Source organism: Lissotriton vulgaris, chromosome 3_1, assembly GCF_964263255.1.
Source record: "Lissotriton vulgaris chromosome 3_1, aLisVul1.2, whole genome shotgun sequence".
In the NCBI taxonomy this organism is placed as follows: Eukaryota; Metazoa; Chordata; class Amphibia; order Caudata; family Salamandridae; genus Lissotriton; species Lissotriton vulgaris.
In genome coordinates this window covers 281,045,503-281,066,010 of record NC_141689.1, presented here as the reverse complement: position 1 = coordinate 281,066,010, position 20,508 = coordinate 281,045,503, and the positions used below count along the sequence as shown (strand labels likewise).

General features: G+C 41.8%; 1 protein-coding gene across 1 annotated transcript in view; it reads left to right on the top strand.

Annotated features, from left to right (window-relative positions):
- Window positions 1-20,140, top strand: part of TXNL1 (thioredoxin like 1) — a 117,212-nt gene extending 97,072 nt beyond the window's left edge. The window contains exon 8 of the mRNA XM_086960435.1: window positions 19,900-20,140. Coding sequence (XP_086816561.1) covers window positions 19,900-19,929 — 30 coding nt within the window. The 3' untranslated portion in view covers window positions 19,930-20,140. The remainder of the gene's footprint in view (window positions 1-19,899) is intronic.
- Window positions 20,141-20,508: the final 368 nt, after the last annotated feature.

The following is a 20,508-nucleotide window of genomic DNA, read 5'->3' as shown; positions in this document are numbered from 1 at the left end:
AAAACGCCTATTAACACACGCTCCGTTGCAAGGACCGCTGCCCAAACCAAGACACCATTACCAACGTTAACTGCTATTGACCGTATGCTTCAACAGACAATTGTAGTGGTAGCAAATGCCATCGAAAACACAGAGAGACGTTTGTCTCTACCTCCTAGTGCCTGTCTAATTTACCGCACACCACAACCTGTTGATAGCACTGTATATAATATCAACATGACAGCATTATCCAACGATTCCATTCTTATGCAATCTTATACAGGTCTCCCTGGAACTGTGCCTCCACCCACAGTAGACCTTCCTACATCTCCCACACAACTCCAAGATAGGGACAGTCGCCTATCCCTAACTCCTAACTTACAGATTGATGTTCCACCATCTGAGGAACCGGGCCTCAGTGCTGCGCCTAGCGCATCTTTGATTACCTGCGATAATGCAGATACTATGCATACAATAGACCTAGTCAATAATAGTAGCGACAGTAGTATAATCAACCAGGGCACCGCCCATCGCAGAACCAGACGCACTCACATTAGGAAACCACAGGCTTTTTTAAGGGGATGTATGAAACCAAAGGGCAAAAGAAAGAAGACCATCTTACCAACACCCCCCATAGATCCATCTAATGGAATTGCACAATTGATGCCTAATACAGGACCGGTAGTTAATATGGAGTCAATACTGGTCCAAATCACGGATGCTATGAAGCACCTTATTGCTCCCCTAAATGACAAACTTGAGCAAATAGGCAAAAAGGTGGAAAACCTGGAAAAATTGGGCCTAGCCAAATTAGACATCCTTGAACACCTAGGCCCACAAACTATACAAACTACACAAACCACTCTACCAATCTCAAATGTATCTACCAGGAATAAGGCTAAAACAACTGCCCATACTGCACCTAAACCACAGGCTCCATCAGTGAGTAATACGAATCCACCAGCACCTACCGGCAAAACCATAACTTTACAAAGTAACGCCCATAACGGCCCATCCCCTTCCACCTCTCACAGAGCAACCGGGGAGGTGCCCAAGGACTACACCTCAGCAAGCAGGAACCCACCGGCACGTAGCTACTATAACCATATCATCCCCGCCGTGATCAATCTTCCACCAGAAAGTAGGCCTCTGGTAGCAATCCTTGCTAACGTACCAAAACTCAAACCCTCCCAATTTGAAAACAGTGAAACTCTTAAAAATAAAATTTTACACTGGCTGGTCCACAATTGTGGCTTCCCCTTAAGTGGTGCAGGCCAGATTATTTCAACTCAAAGGGTAGGATGGGTGGGCCCAAGCAAAAAGGAAATAAATGGGGACTGCGTAATAATAAATTATAAAACCACCGAATGGGCGCGTGACTCCATCTTGAACGCACCCATCCCCTCTGATAATGAATACAATACAACCCTGTTCCCTTTGGATTATTTTTATAGAAACCTGGTGGGGTTTAAGACTCCCGTGCAGAATTTCAAACATCCTAGAGCAACTAATACACCCTATCCATCTGCACAGCAGGCACCTGTACAATTAACCGGGTATCCTTCCCACCCTTTGTATCCCCCGACCACTCATGTATTTAATAACCAGCATGTTCCACAACCACCTATGGAATTGTACAGAATGCCTAACCCCAACTATCTTAATTACCACAATACAATCGGGTCTGGAAGTAACATCTTTGGACAATTCACTGTTCCAACATCTAACAGATTCCAGATGTTCAACCCTCTTGATGAAAACGATTGACTACCGGATACATCTACTGGAGAAAGTGAAATCCATATAAACACCTCTGCTCTAAGTCTAAATAATCCAACCACGATAGCCGACCCCAACCGCACATGCCCGCCTGAAATCCCCCCTGCAAATGAACCCTCCATAGAGAACCCCACAATCAGCCCTAACGACATGGCAACGATAGTTAACAGCACCTGTACTGTTGTAAACCATCTAGGCGATCAAATGTCATCGACAGCCACAACAGAAATCATTCCATCCCATGTATCCAGGGAAAGTTCACTGAGGGTCATCACATGGAATGTAGCGGGCCTAGCTTCCAAGGTAAACACACCCGTATGGGATGGCTTTCTTAAGCAAGGCTATGACATCATATGCCTTCAAGAAACGTGGGACAGAGCAGAAGTACATGTCGAGGGATATTCCTCCTTCAGCGTGCTGGCTGTGGCTTCGCAGGCTGGCCGCGCCAAGGGGGGGTTAGTGACCCTGCTATCTACAACATTGACTGAGTTTTGGGTCAGTAGCCATTTAGTCTTGGGAGATTATGCATCCTTTTTGCGCGTGACCCATAGTGGACCTAAAGATCTAATAATCGTGAACTTTTACAATAACATCGCCAGCCACAGCCAGGGGTTGTTCATCTCTGACATTGAGCAGGCTATTGACGCAATGTTATCAAGCTCCCCTAAACCAGCGGTAATCTTATGGGCCGGAGATTTTAACATCAAAACGTGCTCCTATGCACTTAAGGGGGCTTGTGGCCATAGGGAGGAATACTCTGGAAGGGAAACTACCAGCGTCTTCAACCACTTCCCACACAACATCCTAGGAAGTGCTTTGAATAACCTACTGGCCAAATATGATTTGGAACTTCTTGAATGCAATACGAATGCTAACAATGTTAGATGCCCGACATTCCACGGAAGGAATAGCCAATCATTTATAGACCACATTATCGTCTCCAGCTCTGCAACGTATATAAATGTGTGGGTAATCGAACAAACGGTCAGTGACCACAACAGTGTATCTGTCGAATTACTGGGCTGGCCGTCAAAAAGGAACTCTCACGGCCAACCTATCCAGGACATCTCCGTAGGAAGACCAAATGGGATGAGGGTGAAATGGACAAAAGTTGACCCTACCAAAATTGTCACCAACGTAATCATTAATTGCTACGGAGAAGTGGAGTACTGTTTATCCCCAACACCATGCCTAGAAATCTTGCTGTCTAAATTTCTAATCATCACACAAACTGTTGAGAAATCATTGACAAGTAAATCACGGGAGCCAAGAAAAGTTAAGACAGCGTGGTTTGATGATAACTGTGCCCAGTCACTAAAAAGGCTAAAAACCTCATTAGATACAAAACCGAGAGACCACTGTAAGATAAGGGAAGACCGTCACAACTACAAAATCGCCCTGGCTACTCGGAAGAGAGAACTACAGGACGAGGCATGGGTTAAATTAGATCAGGCAGCGGAAACAAAAGATCACAAACTCTTCTGGGACACTGTAAACAGTCCGTTCTTAAAGAATGACAACATCCCCGAACTTACCTCGCATGTCAGCTGTCAAGATTGGATTATACACTTCACTGGGATTTTTAACTCTGATTGTTCAGATCCTAATGTTTTAACTGGAATGCCAATTAATTTTAAATGGGAGAAATTATTGTTTACAGTATCTTTAAATGAGGTGCAGGATGCTATAGAGAAAAGCAAGGGGGGGAAAGCCCCGGGCCCAGATGGGGTCCCTATGGACTTTTTTAAATCTAAGATTGACCTATGGGCGCCTATTTTAACACGTTATTTCAATGCTGCTATTGAGAATGAACTACCTACCTCATGGGGTCAATCCATTTTGGTGCCTCTTTTTAAAAAAGGTTCAAGGGCTGAAGCACGTAATTATCGCCCAATTTCTCTTTTGGACTCGTCATTAAAAATACTGAGTCGCGTGCTTCTGGGAAGATTAGAGTCCTGGGTTGAGGACAATAATGTCCTATCACCCATTCAGTACGGGTTCCGTAGGGGTATAGGAACCATGGAGCAGTGTGTGAACCTTGAGCTTATCATCGGCAAGTACACAAGAGCAAAGGAAGGGCATTTGTTCATGTGTTTTGCCGATCTAAGCTCGGCGTTCGACCTAGTGGAACACACACTGCTCTGGCCAACATTACTTGCTATGGGCGCACCCCCCGAAATCATTCACTTGCTGGCCAGAATGTACAGTAGCCTATCGAGCAAAGTTAGATTTGGACCAAATGGAGAGTGCGCCCCCTTTTTTAAAATAGGTAGAGGGATTAGGCAAGGGTGCGTTCTCGCACCCTTGCTGTTTTCCCTTTTTATAAACCAGGTCGATCAGTCCCTACAAGAGTCCAATGCAGATGCCCCTATGATAAATGGCAAACAAATACCCGTCCTCTTATACGCGGACGACGCGGTCCTGATTTCCAGGACCGCGAATGGGCTCCAAGTTAATTGACAAATTTAATGTTTTTATTAAAGGCAGAATGCTCAAAATTAATAAGGGTAAGACTATGACTATGACCTGTGGGAAGAAACTAAAGAAAAGTAAGTCATTTTTCCTTGATGGGGATAAACTTGAGTCTGTGCAACATTTCTGTTACTTAGGCATTACTTTCTCTGGGGACGGGAGATGGGCAAACGAGCAATCTTGCATAGGCATGAAGATGATTAGAAACACAAACTGTATCTTCAGATTCGCCTCCAAATTAGGGGGGCGTAGAATAAGGGAGATGATTTCCATTTATAACTCCAGGTGCATGTCCTCTGCCCTTTATGGAGCAGGGATATGGGGATATAATTCCCAGATCGCCCTCTCCATTCAGCAGGAAGAAAATAGGTACCTTAAACGCCTATTATGTCTTCCTGCTTCAGCCTCCAACGAAATTACACATAGGGAGCTGGGCATACACCATGCCACAGACTTGATTGCACTACGTCCCCTCTCCCTTTGGCGTTCTATCTGGGCCAAAGATGAAACCAAGTTTACCCAGGAATTAATTTTAGACTGTATTAAACTGTACCAGCACTTAAAAATCCCCTGGCTAAAACACATTTTTCACTGGTATAATTCCCTCTTTGGACAGGATATTTTTAAAGATACCCCAACAGAATTAGTTTTAACGAAGCGTGACCTTAAAACCACCTACATGGATCATGCTGAAGGGATTAGAATGAAGGGGTATACTACACAAAGTACTTTTAATCTGTACCTGGAATACAATTTAAATACAGGACTCCCATCATACCTTACATTCGTCAGTATTAACTCCCATCGTTTCGTTTTGGCACGCCTGAGGCTGGGTATAGCCCACCATTTGGTGGCCTTCCCTACTATAAAGAAGCCGGGGACTTGCCCGTGCCCATGCGATGGGAAATCGAAACAGAGTATCTGCCACTTTTTACTATTTTGCAACTTTTATACTGGTTTTAGAAAATTTTATCTAAAACAATTATTTTTAGAATACAGTACGTATGATATAAGAGCTGCAATGCAACTATTGTTTGACCTGTCGTCCCCTAACATATGTTATCGTGTAGCCACTTATGTTCTTAAATGTATTAGGCACAGGAAATCAATTATCATATGATCTCCGTTGGAAAAGACACCTATTGATCAATTGTGAGCTACTGTCAAACCGTATGCATTTCTCTTATACGTGAACTCTGGTTTTTATCATGATTTTAGACCCTGTATCGACTGTTCCTTTGGCTTGTACCCCTCTGGACTTATACCTTTTTAAATTTCTTGTATATATTTGTTGATAAATATGTAACAGATTTTTACAGTTAATGCACTTTAGTTACTCTGGCATACTTTTGCACATATTATTGCACTTTATGCCCAGTTCAGGCCATTCTTTGATTGTATACAATTGCTGCTAAAATACGTGAGAGAAGTTGTAGACATTGCACTTTAGTTATCCCTTGCATAATTTGCACACACTATTGCACTTTATGCTCAGTCTAAGCCTCTCCTTGACTGGTACTACCTCACTTAGCAAGTTTTGCACTACACTTTAAAAATTGCTGCTAAATATAAACGTTCCCCTTTTTTTGCATATTTTGCACATATCGCACTTTAGGCCTGGAATAGGTCTCTTGTTTAAGTACCACCTATTTGCATGTTGTATCAAACGTTAAAAATGGCTGCTATCTACAAGTGATTATCCCATGGTACATTGATGTGATATGTTTTGCATTAATTTGCTGATTGCTGCTAAATGCTATGTCCAATCCTTGCTTATTTTGCACACATTACTGCACTTTTCGCCCTGTATAGGCCCTTATTTAGTATTATTCCTCCCGGCATGCCTTGCACCAAACGTGTAAACTGACGCTATATTTAGTGATTATTTTCTCTTCCAGATTTTATCTTGATTGCCTGTACTAATGCAATTGTTTTAGCAAGTTTCATCATTCTTTATAAAAGTGTCTTCAATTGTATTTATGAATGTTGCTATATGGTTGTATTTATACAAACCGAATACAGCATTTTGAAACGAAAATGAAACGAAACGACATAGAAGTGTTGCGGACCCAAGGAACCACCCAAGGTGAGTGACAAGGAACCCCACAGAGATCGTGTGCAGTGTGAGAACATGACTGCGTTCTCCATGCAAATGAACTTGTAAGTCGTGATTGCAATTTTAAAGCTTAAGAACCCGTCCCAGTGGACCCTGACGAAACCCTGTGGAAGACAGAAGGTTGGAGAGCTACCCCACCCATAGATACCCTAGTACCCACGTTACCTACACCAGGGAAGCTGGGTGCATAGGTGTGAAATGGTATCGGAAACCACCGTCTAACCCAGTGGAGGACTTCAGGAAAGTGTCCGGGAGAATCGGAAGGTGGAATCCAGTTGAAGAGTACCTACAAGCAGAGGGGACAGACGCTGTCACTCAGGGGTGACCCCGAGACCTGGAAGACGAATGCCCACCAATGTCGGGAGTGGCAGGAGAGTTGACAGTGACCTTGACTCTGCAGATGTGAGGATCAGGCGCAGCTGGGGAATGAGTGCCGGTGTCCGTCGAGAGCACCAACAAGCCTTGGCAACTGCATACAGCGTGGATGTCGAAGAAGGTGCAATGTCAGGACCAGCAAGGTCCAGGGGACTCACCACTCGCCCGAGCAAGCAGGGGAGCCCAAAAGAAATAAAGGTGACCCTCAACAGGACCCACAGGCCGGAGACACTGGAGTCGCAAGAGTACCTGCGGACAATTCAATCCTTCATCAGGAAGTGATTTACCTAAACGTGTGGGAGAAAAAGCAGCAGCCTACCTGCCCCCTTCAAAACTAATCCATGTCATGTATATCACAAGGAAAAGAAATAATCATCTAAAGGAAAATTGAGGAATGATCATGAATTGTTAATTTTTAACATATTGGCATTAGAAGAATTGATATTTTGTTTTGGAAGTTTTTAAGAAACAGGGTCCGAATTTACTTGAATGAATCAACCTAAAGAATAAAAACAAAGAAGTTTGATTTCGTCTAGCACTTTGAAGATTTGTTTGATAAAACAATGGTGTAACTCACTCAGGGGACAAATTGAGGATGCAAGGGTAGACACGGTGCCAGGTGGGCTTAGTGCTATTATTGACTTTTATTTGCACCCACACCATACCCTTTAGCACCCGAAGAGAGTTTGATACGTTTATTAAATTAAAAAAATAAGTGGACAGTGTCTCCTTTTGAGGAATTTGTTCTCCAAAAGAGGTTTTGAGTTTCAGTCCAGTGCTTATCAGTGTTTTTTTATGATTAACTTATCTGAGCTGTGAGAAAAAGCATGCGTATTTGCAGACAATACCAAGTTCTTACATATGGATCATATTCCAGAGAATGAAAGCAGAGGTCTCTAGGACAACTGTAATGGTAGCCTAGGTGCAATGTGCACAAAAGCAAAGTGCTGCATATAGAACATATAAGTGAGAGGCTATGGAAGATCAGAGGTTATAAAAGTCACTGTGGAAGAAATATCTGATTAAAGTTGCTCAGGCAAAAAGTCAATATACAGTAGCAGTGGGAGATGTAGAAGGTAAGTTGTGTCTCCAGGTGAAAAAGATAGTGTTTATGTATACATAACTATTCGGTCCTGTATTTAAAAAAAAAAAAAAGAAAATCATCTAAATGTTTAATGCAAGGCACTAAACTATTGAGACCAACACTACTTAAGTCTGAGACAAAGGGAAGTCATAATGTGGGGTGAACATTGATAAAGCTAAAGATCGTGTGCTGCTAGTATTCTCTGCCGTTATTTTTTCTCAATCCGGTCTACGGAAGGCAGTTAAAGATTGGCTAGTACTTTTATCTTAGCAGTGGCTATATTTCCATTCTCTTCCAATCTACCCGCTTGTTTCTTGCTACAATAGCGTCTCATCTGAATCCACAGCTAGTTGTTTATAGATATTTGCATTCAATGGGTGTTTCCAAAACAAGTTAGATGTTATATCCCAAAAAGTATGCTTGTGCGAGTTCTGCAAAAGCTTGATACTTAGGTTGAGACTATGTATATGCAAGGATCATTAAATGGTATATATTTTCCTTCATGAAGCTGTAATTTACCATAAGGGTTATAACTGCACTCTCCCAATAGTACAACTGTGTTGCAAAGCCAGCAATCTTAATTCTATTTATATTTTCTATCTTTTGGGTGACCTCTTTCTAAAATTGTTTGTGCCCCTAAAGCACCCTTACTCCCACCATAATTGAGAACTTAAGTCCTGTGGCAGTTTCGGGCCATTTATAGATTACAGTAATCTGTATTGGTCGTTGTAACCTCTACTCAGAATGCTAGTCCCTCTTTTTCTCCACACTCGCAGGATGCTGGGGTCAACAGGCAAGACACTGAAACATAGCATGAACCGGAATCGTGATAGGGCCTTAAGAAAAGAGTGATTGCCTTCCACAGATTTTGCCTTGCTAAATCGCCAGCCAGCCAGCCAGCTTTGACTCATCAGTCCTTTTAGGCTGCCTCATTTCCTTCACATCTTCTGCAGTTTTATGCACACTTTTGCCCTATATTATGGGACATCCTGTTTTCAGTTACTTCTGCATTTACCATTGATGATTAATTTCAAACCGTGAATTTCACACGGTCAGGTCTCTGCCCCTTATTTCTATAATGGCGTTTGTTGCTATGAACCAGAAGGTATTATTAGTTAAGTGGTCCTATGTTTATATCGACACATGGACTAGAAGATGTTCCCTGGGTACACACTTTCTTCTGCCAAACACAGTGAAGAAGTTAGCACAAAATCACTTTGTAACCCTAGTGCAGAAGCTTGATTTCATGTTTCTTTTTTTATCTGAAGCCATTAGTTACCTTGCTGAGGTGCCCTAGGACCTCCACGTCACTGGTGTTCTTACAGGGTTAATGTCTATGGTACACTGAGGTGACCTCAGAAAATGTCCAAAGTACACAGCAGAAGTAGATAATACCAGAGCCAGTCCATAAGTATCTCACATCTCATCTCCTGAAACAGTGTACTAGGGAAAGCCAATGGTTGGTGGCAACTGGGCCTATCCTGAACCATTTTAATTTGATTTTTTACGGAGTTTTTATATAGCGTTAACTTGATCCAAAGGTATTGGGTATCAGAGCGCCTTACATAGCACCTGTTGCGTTACATGAGGACACATTCATTTTTGTTAGGCACGGGGAGATTGTGATTTGCCCAGAATCACAGGATGTTCAGCCTCATTGCAGAGACTCTAACCCGGTTCCCCAGATTTGAGGTTAACCGCCCCAGCCGTTAGGCCAACTCCTCTCCTTTACCAACTGGTCCATACACTGCTGTGCCCAGATCCCAAGCAGGCAACATTGTAAAATCCTCTTTATTCATGTTTTCTTACACCGCCCTTACAATCCTCTTTATCCAAACCGTTTCTTACACAGTCCTGAAGGTTGAAGGATTCAATGCATGAAAGTCCGTAGATGCATACAATAGCAAAGTCTCAGTGAATAGGATAAATAAATACTACAAAGCCATTTCACAGTGGAGCCAATAAAATTGGACTATGGCCCCACTGTGAAATGGCTTTGTAGTATTTATTTTGAGTACGTGTTTTGCTGCAGGGAGCAAAATGTCTCTGAGTGACAATTGTGAGCAAATGCATGTGGCGAGCTAGCATCATGGATAAGGAGAGGGCCAGACATGGCCATGGGTGGTACTTGCATAGTGCACCATGAAAGCCATTGCACCGCATTGCCGCTGACCTCTCTTCCTCTTGAACCACCCCTGAACCATTTCATTTCTCTCTTCACCCATACTTCAAAGCCTTAGGTTAGCAGAGAAGCAGGAAATTGCCAGATGGTCAGCGGTAATGATGGCAGTTTGCTTACCTGCCACACTGGTAACACTACACCTGCATTAGGAAGTGATCTTGTACAGTCTGCTGTTCTGCTCTTGTCAAAGTGAGCAGCAGCCATCCTAGGCTCTTTTTGTGCTTGTTCTACATGCTGGGCTTACTGATGATAATATCTCCCTTAATCAGTCGTAAGCTCAGTTTCTGCACCAGCTTTTCTGTCTCCACAAAAAAATGAGAAGGTGTGGAAGGAATGCCATGATGCCCAGCATTAGGAGCAGGTCTTGCAGTAACCACAGAAATTGGCAAGTTATTTACTTGTGTTATGCTGTGGCATCTGTAGGTATGGCAGAACCTAAGACTTATTAGCTTAGCTACGACTTCAACATGTTCCTATGATTCCTTTTGATGCACTGAGAGACAGTGGCTTTCACCCATCTTTCAGTATCTCTTGTCAGCCACGTGGAAACGGGAACAGGCACCACATACTTTGGAGACAACATTACAGATCGTGAATATAAAATGTAGAAATGACCTAAAAGAGCAAAATGTAGGCAATAATGTTAACTGGCAGTTAACCAGGCATTCAAAAATTATGACCTAAATGGTCCTAAAGAAGTTATTGCACTTACCTTACTGCTAGCCAAGCAGAAGATACCTATATGTTGTTTGGGGAAGGAACGTCCTGAAGTTGGAAAGTGGATTAAGGATACAGAGGAATGCATTGTGGCAGAGGCGTTAGTTCTACTGTTCTATCCGGGTCATTCTATTATTTCTCTGGGACGAAACTAGGGCAGTGGAGTTCAAACTTTGTTCTGCCAAGTCTTCCCTGAACAAACTATTTGGGTGTCCGCCCCCCCTCAAATTTTTGACAAGGTAGATCAAAACAAGAGTAAGAAGGCTAACTAAATTGTCAGCACATAAGGAATTCCACTGGGCAAAATACCCATCAAGGTCACCTTAGTCCCATCCTGGCGACCTCTGCGAAGCACCTGACCTTACAACGTCCTATCCTGAATGCTCTGCAGATTCGCACTCCGATTCATTCTACGTAGGTCTCAACTAGACCTAATCTATGCAGCCCAGCACAGAGCAGTTTACAAAGCCCTTGATCGACTTTCTCCAAAAAGTACCACACAAATCCCACTGACAAAAGCAGTACCCAGTCCCCATTCTACAAAACACAATGCAGACATCCTTTACAAAGTCCCATCCAGACCACTCCTTTGTAAGACATCTGAGTCAGGAAAAAAGGCTTTGGCATGAAGGAGGTCACACTTCCCTCCTCCGAATCAGGCTAGTGAAGTGGTGAGCTTCAAAGACTGCATCTCCTCTGATATGCAGCAGGGCTGACTCACAGTGAAGGAAATAGCCCTACCCCTCCCCCTCAGGCACATTTGCACCCCAACAAACAAGGAAATGAGTTATTAAAGGAGTTGTACATCCCCAGAAGCCTCACCTCCACAGTGAGCAGCCTGGTCTGTACACTAAACTTGGATGTCTGCCATCTTTAAGAGTGGCTGAATATAGGGTTCTGGGTAGACGAGTTGACGAGTTGACCCACACCCCCTGTATGTGGTTTCCTCTGGTGTGGATTCGCTTCAGGGACTAGCTGCCCATTGGCTACTAGCTCCCACACCCCTAACTCTGGTAAATCTACGATTTAAGGGACCCCCCTACATCAGTTCTGACCAACCTACATCAAAGAGGACAAAATAAATCTCCACAAGAGACATGATTTGCACAAAGCAAAAGGGATACCCTGCACCTATGGCAATCCTCTTGGAACTGCCTGATTGAGACTTGTCCAAGGCTGTCTCTTGCTTCCCCAGACAGAGGGACCCCAGTGGAAGCCTGAAGCACCCCAGGACTCCCCTGGACTAGTGGCACTAGTACCCTGCAAATTGCAGTTAAAACAATGCTCCATATCTAAAGAATCACTGGCCATCGGGCCCTCCAAGGGATCACCCAAATCCAGATGGTCTAGTGTATTGTGGAAACTGTAGTCCTACCTTCCACTGAGTTTACAGGCAGCTATCGAGTTCTTCTGAGCCACCAGACGTAGAAGTTACTTTCGGCTCAGCTTCCTGTCGCCACAACTTGTTAGATGCCAGTCCGGCAAACCGAGCCCTTTACTCGCTGCTACATTAATAGGTATGTCCATCTGACCACAAAACGGCATCGGCAGCTGGTGCATCTTTTTTCCCTCGCAGCACTGTCAGTGGTAAAAGCAGCTGTCCTACAGCTCACTGTCAGCACCAAGGATAGCCACGACAACTCTGCGCCTGTGCTCCACTGGCCAGGTATTTAACTGATGGTCCTGGGGCCCGCATCACATTTACCTTGCAAGGGTACAACGCAACTTGACCTGCAAGAAACTGTCACTATTGGTTTTTCCACATTGACCGTCATGTTAAATTTTCGCTGTATTATTTTGCACACATTTTCTCTTAAAAAATCCATGACTCTGGGTGTATGTATGCGATTCTGTTTTATTTGGTGTCTAAATTATAATATAATGTTAGCCATGTTAGTTACTTATTGCCCATGTTGGTACTCTGAAATGCTTAACACATGTTCCTCTACTAAAGCCTGACTGCTCTTAGCCACACTACCAGGACTGAGCTAATGATTTATTGGCGTGCATCAAAGGACCATCTCTGGGGTATCGTGATAGTATTAGGTGGTGAGGACTAACCCCCTCACCACATAACACACCACTTTCCTACAATTATGCCCCCTCGTTCTAACCCATTCAGAACCCCTTTTCAAAGCCCCACCACCCTCCTAAAATCCCAGTCTCAAACTCCTCTTCAATTGTCCTTCCAGTGTGCTACAAAACACTTGAGCAAATTGTGGTGTGGCTGAAAGCTTTCTAATCGTAACTCTACAAATCTCTAACCATGCACCATTTCGGAAGTCCAATCAAAAGATTCTATACATAGTCTCTTCCTTATTCGTTCTGCAAAGCCCAAGTCTGACAAACTCCCCAAATCCCTATCAAGACCCCCCTCTACAGGCCTTCTACTTATCACATCTGCAAAGACATTCTAAGGCCCATCCACAAAATCCTGTCCAGATCATCTCTCTACCCCACTTTGCAAAGCCAAATTCAGACATCCTTTCCAAAGTCTGATGTTACATCTTTAAAATCTCATCCAAGCAACCTCTAAAACAATTTGTTTACTGCTTTTGAAAACCATGTTACCTTTCAAATCGTTCAAATCATCCTCCTCTTAATTGTCAGTAAGCTCCTGTCTTTCTTGAAATCTTAATCCACCCTTTCTTCAGGAAAGTCTCATCCATTCCCATTTGAAAAAAAATTCCCATACAATCACAATATTACATATTGTATATGTTCTTCAAATTCCCAACTGGCCCCTCTTAAAAAGTCATATTCAATCCTCCATTGAAAGCTGTAGGCAGTGCCAAATTCCTGCTATGCCCAATTTACCCATACATTCAATCATATCTCCAGGGGTCTATCAAGCACTGGTGAATACGCCAGAGCATTCTTCACAACCCACAGATACAAATATTGGAAACAATCAAGGTTGCAGAAAGCAACATCAAGCACTGTTTAAGCCAAAGGCTGTAAAGTCATTACATAGTTATATATGATAAAAACAGATATGAGCACCATGGAAATCTGATGAGCTGTAATAGCTGGGAATCTAAAATGGAAGCAAGCCTATTTATTTTTTATGATGAATTAAGGGTTTGGACAGACTCCCAAAGAGACAAAGGCCATACTTTGAAAGCCAATATGATCTCCATTTAAGTGGGATTGAAGATAAACCAGTTTCTATTTGGCACTTTAGTACACACTCTGCTAGTCTTGCTTTGCACATTATTGCAGGAAATGTCACAGAACGTACACATTGAGCTAACGTGAGTGGCAGATACAGTCTTAGAAGACTGACTTTTAACTGCAAATGCATTTCATGGTCCTACCTCTCTCTACAACTTATACTGATTAAAAAAAACTTAGTGACAGCTAGAAACTAATACCAAGCATATAACAGGGCAATAAGCTGCATATTAAAACAACATTGATTATCATGGGGTTGTATGAAGCTAGCTAAAGACATACTGGAGGGAAGTGTGGAGCTCAATCACTGTGACCCCAGGGACCAATCCCTCTGTCCAGTAGGATTGCCCTCTTACATGACGCATCTTCCTTGCCCTCGATGCCCCTTCACATGACTAGTTGGTTCACAATGGCCCAAATGGTAGCTAAAATAGGATTCTTGCATCATTGGAAGTCGGATGTCATATTGCTCCAATGTCATTGACTGACATGCATGCTGCAGACTAATAGGAGAAGATCTGTACCCTGAATGCCCATTTCCGACAGTTCGAAGATATCTGGGACCCATTCCTAATGTAGACCCCATCTCCCTACCTCCTGCAGAGTATTGAGCCAGTATAGCTGTGACATTAAGACTGCTCCAGATAGTATGTCCCATCTATGAGGATCACTTTTATGTAGTTATTTTGAAGCTTCGTAGCTAAGGGAACCTCACTGCAGCCGAGTGATGTGTATATGTACTGGCAGGTATGGGACATAAGTCTATGTTGCAATTGTAAGTTTATAGTCCTCATTATGGCTCGCCCCCAGTTTCCCCTCCCACCCTTGTTGTCCACTATTTTCGGCCCAGTCTCTCACTGATTGGTTATGCAAATCTTTAGAAGCCATGACTATGGTAAAAAATGTTTGTCCCAGAACTTTCCTAAATGCCAAGGTATTGAAATGTGTCCAAAAAACATTGAAAGAAAGCCAGAGATAAATGCTTTGTTGCATAAACTGTCTGTGCTTAATAAACTCAAGATGTAGAGATCAATAGTAGCACATTTGGTATAGTGTAATCAAATTATAAAATGCGACATGATATTGCTAAATTGAACAAATATTGGCAGTGAGATCTTTTACTGGACCACCTGTGGTAGTCACTGGATTCGAAACAAATGTTGCCCACCTCTAAAGACCAGCTACCAAATGGTCAAGCATTAGAGACATTTATCCATAAAAGAAATGCAATGTTAATACAGAGTGTATGAAAGGAGGTCATTTGAGAAACAGAACAAGACGAGTATGTCCTTTGTATTTGTATTTTTAATTGGGTTATTCGTCAAAATATACAAACAAGTGCAGCCAATGCGTTTCACCTGATCACAGGCTTCCTCAGGGCTTCAATATGCAAAGAATACAGGTGTAAATCATATAGAAACTTAGTAACCATGCCAGTATGATGATACTGCTGGAGTGTCAACACATATCAGAGAAATACAAACCTTGATAATGGAGACAACAACCATAATACCCATAGCACAAAATATGAGAAGAGTTCAGCAATTCAAAAGAAAATGTATTTTTAAAAAACATCTTGTATTCTTGAAATTCATATTCCGGTATGTTGGTTTAGAGACTTACGAAGAACACACAAAATATATACATATACCAATTCTTATTAGTCTGAAACTAATCTCCAATACAAGCATTCCACCACTCAGACAAACCCTCAGCTTCATCACCTACTCAAAGAGGAGGTAAAAGCTCTCCTGTTAAAAGGTTCCATAGATCCCGTTCCACACAGACACCATGGCAAGAGGGTATATTCCCTATGCTTTTTAATTCCCAAAAAAGGCGGGAAGCTCAGGCTGATACTCGACCTACGCCCTCTTAATAGTCACATTCTGTCAGAGAATTTCACATGGTGACACTACAGAATATAATACCACTGCTGCAAGAAGGCAACTTCATGACGGCACTAGACCTGAAGAACGCATACTTTCAAATGCTGATTTCCGCTACACATCGCCAATACCTCAGGTTTATGGTAAGTGGATGTCATTACCAGTTCAAAGTTCTTCCATTTGGGTGACGACCGCTCCGAGAGTATTTACCAAATGCCTAGCAATATTGGCAGTCCATTTGAGAAGACACAACATTCATGTCTTCCCGTATCTCGATGATTGGCTGATCAAGAGTTCAACAAGGCAGAGGTGCCTGCATGATACACAGGCCCCTATCAATCCCTTGCATAAACTGGGGTTCACCATAAATACCACCAAATCCCATTTTCAGCCTCTCCAGATATAGCCTCTGGGAGCAATCTTCAATTTGGTCTCAGTGTTAGCATACCCCAATGCCCAGAGGGTTCTCATTCTCCAGAATCAACTAGCTCTTTTTCAGCCACATCGTCGCCTGCCAGTCAGGATAGTGATGCAACTTCTGGGCATGATGGCCTCTTGTTTAGCAATAGTTCCTTAAGTCAGGCTCCTCATGTGACCTTTACAGGGGTGTCTAGCAACTCAGGCCTACCTACGCAAGTGAGGTACAATTTTTATTGGGAGACCTGGTGAAATGCTGGATTGGTCAATGTTTGTGGCTCCCTGCAGATTTCAAAACTTTCCATCACAAATGTGAGGGAAGTGTGTTTTTTCCTCCAACGTTTGAGGTTTGCAAGGGATTTTGGATAACAGAACCTGGGTAGAGCCACACGAGGCACCCCATCCTGGATTCCCCGAATGTTTAGTTTTCAAAAATGTACAGGTTTGCTAGGTTACCTCATGTGCCGGCTGAGCTAGGGTCCAAAATCCACCACTAGGCACATAACAAAAAAGGGTAATTTTTAACTGGAAAAATGTGATATGCTCATGTTGCATTTAGGACCATTTCCTAACGCAAGCACTAGGCCTACCCACACAAGTGAGGTACCATTTAAATCGGGAGACTTCGGGGTACAAGTGTTATTGCCAATTGGCTTTCTATGCATTTCTGCCTTTCAAATGTAAGACAATGTGTACAAAAGAAGTCGCTTTGAAATATGTCCTCTAATGCACATGCTATTATGGGTACCCACAATTTCGGAGATGTGCAAATAACTATTGCTTCTAAACTTCTATATTTTGTTCCCATTTCATAAATTTATAGGTGTTCTTTATACCTATTTTTCACTCTTTCTATTTTACCAATTGCTATATACCCGGTATACGTTGAAAACCCGTTGCAAGGCACAGCTGTGTTATTGGCTCTGCGTACCTCGGGTTCTTGGTGAACTTTCAAGTCCTATAGATCACCACAACTAGAAAGGACCAGCGGACGTAATGGTATATAGCTTTCCGAGAACCATTATTGCTTTCATACCCATTTCTAACAATAACTGGAAGGAGGTTGAAAGCACAAACAAATAGCAACAAGCATTGGAATAGCAAGGAATGGCGTCCGTGTGTTTGGCCGTATAAGCAATGGAAATTTAATACCGAATACCGGCAACTTCCGGGTAGTGCATACACATTCTTACGGTTCCCGGGCAGAGTGATTTTTTTCCTCGATACAGCAGGGACGATGGTCTTAAAGCCATCCAGACCTCACGAAGGAAGTTCAATTTAAAAAGGCTATGTTGTAATTTATGTGGATAGCCTTCATACCATAAGATACATTGTGAAAATTGCTCACAAAGAAATTGGTATTTCATATTTTTATGTCTATATGGAAGCCCTAGTCCTGATGAGGCCTGCAAGTTAATGGGCTGAAACGCGTCGACATTTTGGATATGGGCACCTGATGAATTTACAATAATAATCAGCAGTGGATAAATAATAAGGATCAAATAAAGGATCTCTTGAATACTGCGGTGATAAGGTGTACCTGATTAATTAGGAATGCTCTTTTGACAATAGAGGATAGAGCATCCAGTCAAACAGTAGGAGCTACAAGAAATAATGAGTGAATGTATAACTTATTATTTCCAGTGTTTCGTAAATATCTGTATGTGTAGTGTATATGTTTGTAAGTAATGATGTATATATGTGTCTACTGTAGAAAAGAAGTGAAGTAAAAAATGAATATATGAAACATTCAAAAACAAAATAAAGTATAGAAAAAGGAGACGTATCCGGTGAATACAATTAGTTATTGAGGTAATGGTTGGTAACTGACACATCTAAAACGGAAGGATTTATTCCAGAATAAGAAATGGGTCCAGATAGGTAATTTACAAACCTGTCGGAGTAATTTTTATTGAATTGGTCCCACAGCATCATAGTTTGGCTTTTGCATGTTTTTTCCCAGATGCTTTTTGGGTTGGATAGGGAATCCCCCTTCTTGGATTATGCTTATTTTCTTTATTAGGCAACATCCCGTTAGCTGATATTTGTAAAGCAGCTATTAGGTCGAATCCACACACTAAACACTATTGCGTGGATGTCCAGGCAAGACCGCAATCTCTTGTGGTACAACGAGTCATACAGACACTTTTTGAAACCTCTGCACTATTGGATGCTTAGAGCCACTGCGAGAGGAGTGCTGCTTTACAGTCTATGCATCGCATGTTTATCATCAGCCAACACATGCTACGAATGGAGTATGTTGCTTAACTTGTAAGCATCTATTTGTAGCGTATAGTGCTGCTGTAGATTCACATTCACCCACCTCCCTAGCAGGCATACTCTGTTGTCAGATTTACATGTCTTATACATTATATATACAAATATGTACATATTCTTAGTATATTACACACATTCATGCATTTAGAGTAACTTACTAGCGCCATCCTCATTCGCTATTATGGTGGGAAAAAATGTGAAATATAACAATGAGTGTGAATGTATATTCTCTCGGAGTGGAGGAGACTCAACGTCACATCGATAATGAAGACTTCTACGAGAAAACAAGTTGCAGAGTCCGAGCCCAACAATAGATGGCAGAAGTGAGCCCCTTTTGCATCTCTTGCTGTGAGTGTTCAACAGCTAACAGTCGTGGCCCTGCACGTGGTGGTTAAATGTTGAACAATCACAGCAACAGCTGTGAATCAAAGGTGTTGGAGCTTCCGGAATTTCAACTTTCCCTAGCTCCGATGCCTTTGTTTTTATCATTAGGACATTCTGCCCTCTAAGGGTGGAATTTTCTAATAGCCTTCCATTAAAGGCCCACTCTTTTGTTAAAGGACCTCGTCTTTGGCCTTTACCGCTGGAGCTGGCCTTTAATGGCCGTTATAGCCCGCTATGGCGGGCTATAAGGCTATATTAGAGTGTATGCAACCATTAAAATGCTTAGTACATTTGGTATTTAGTGTTGAATACTACTGATAGGTCTAAAAACACTGCCAAGCAGGTTTCTCCTTTGTCTAGAATTTGAAGATATGGTCGTGCTGTGTTTTTCATTGTAACCTGATAGAATTTCATTAAGAACATTATTCTGGTTTATATGTGCAGTAAGTTGAGAAGTGTATAAGTAGATATAGATAAGGTTATAAGGATATGAATTTAGAATCTAATATACTACTCAATGTGAACTGTGCCCATTGCATGTGCTCAAGAAGTGCAAAGCAAGCAAGGAAGTAAGGTGCTTTATTTCTCGGTTGGTTCTTTTAGACTAGCAGTTTAATTTCCGTAGTAACCATATTTTGAACTGCGCCTCATATGTGGCTTTAAGCTAGTTGTTGGTGTGTTTCTTCTAATATTTTGATATTTTATATTGCCATTCAACGGACTGACATGATTTAAATTTACTGCTTTTGGCGTGCCTTTTTACCTGCCTGTTTTGCATAACATATTTTTTGTGATTTCACAAGCCAACCCTATTTTGTAAGCTTTATTTTAATCATAAAGAAATTTAAATTGGAGCATACATGTTTCCTGCTAAATATCATTAGCAAATGAGGGCTCTCCACTGATGCTTTAAATCTTGTAGTGTCTTATTTACTTCTGCGTATTGAATAAAACATCTTCATATAGAAATTTTTGATTTTGTTGTTAATGAATTGATAGTTTAAATGTCCTAGTCAAAAATGACTAATGGCCTTTGTTTGAAATTTTCTATTTTCAGGTTGTAGGCAAAAAAGGGGAAAGCCATTAAGAAGACGCACAAAGGCCTTATTTTCAAAAAGAAGAGATGTTCAACTTTGCAAAGGATACATTATTTGACTTAGTCACAGACTGTCAAGAGGTTCCACTAATGCCATTATCAATAAATCATTGCTCTTTAAGATTGGACTCTCATTAGAGTGTTTTTATTGTAATCTGGGTACATGTATTTGTAAATAAAATAAACTACTTTTGGCAAGTTAGTTGTGTCAGCCTGGTATGTGTTTGTGTTTGTGTTTCTATGGATTTGTTCTGGTATTTTGTTTGGTCTGTTTCAAATACATTAAATTTACATATAATATATATTTGGTCAGCCATTTAGTCATGAGTGGATGCCTTTCTGGCTCACTACCCTGTTCCAGATTTACTGGCTTTCTTCTCTGTTTACTCCCCAGAACCATTTTGGCTCCCTGTGTTCTGATTTAATGAGCTGCATCCTTCCACTTCATAGTTTAGGGGACTGTGGTATGATCAGACTACAGACAGTAGTGTACGTTTCTTTCTTCAGTAGTTTACGCTTTTGATGAGGTAAAGTAATTTGATTTTAGGTCATTGCTTATTTTATTTTCCA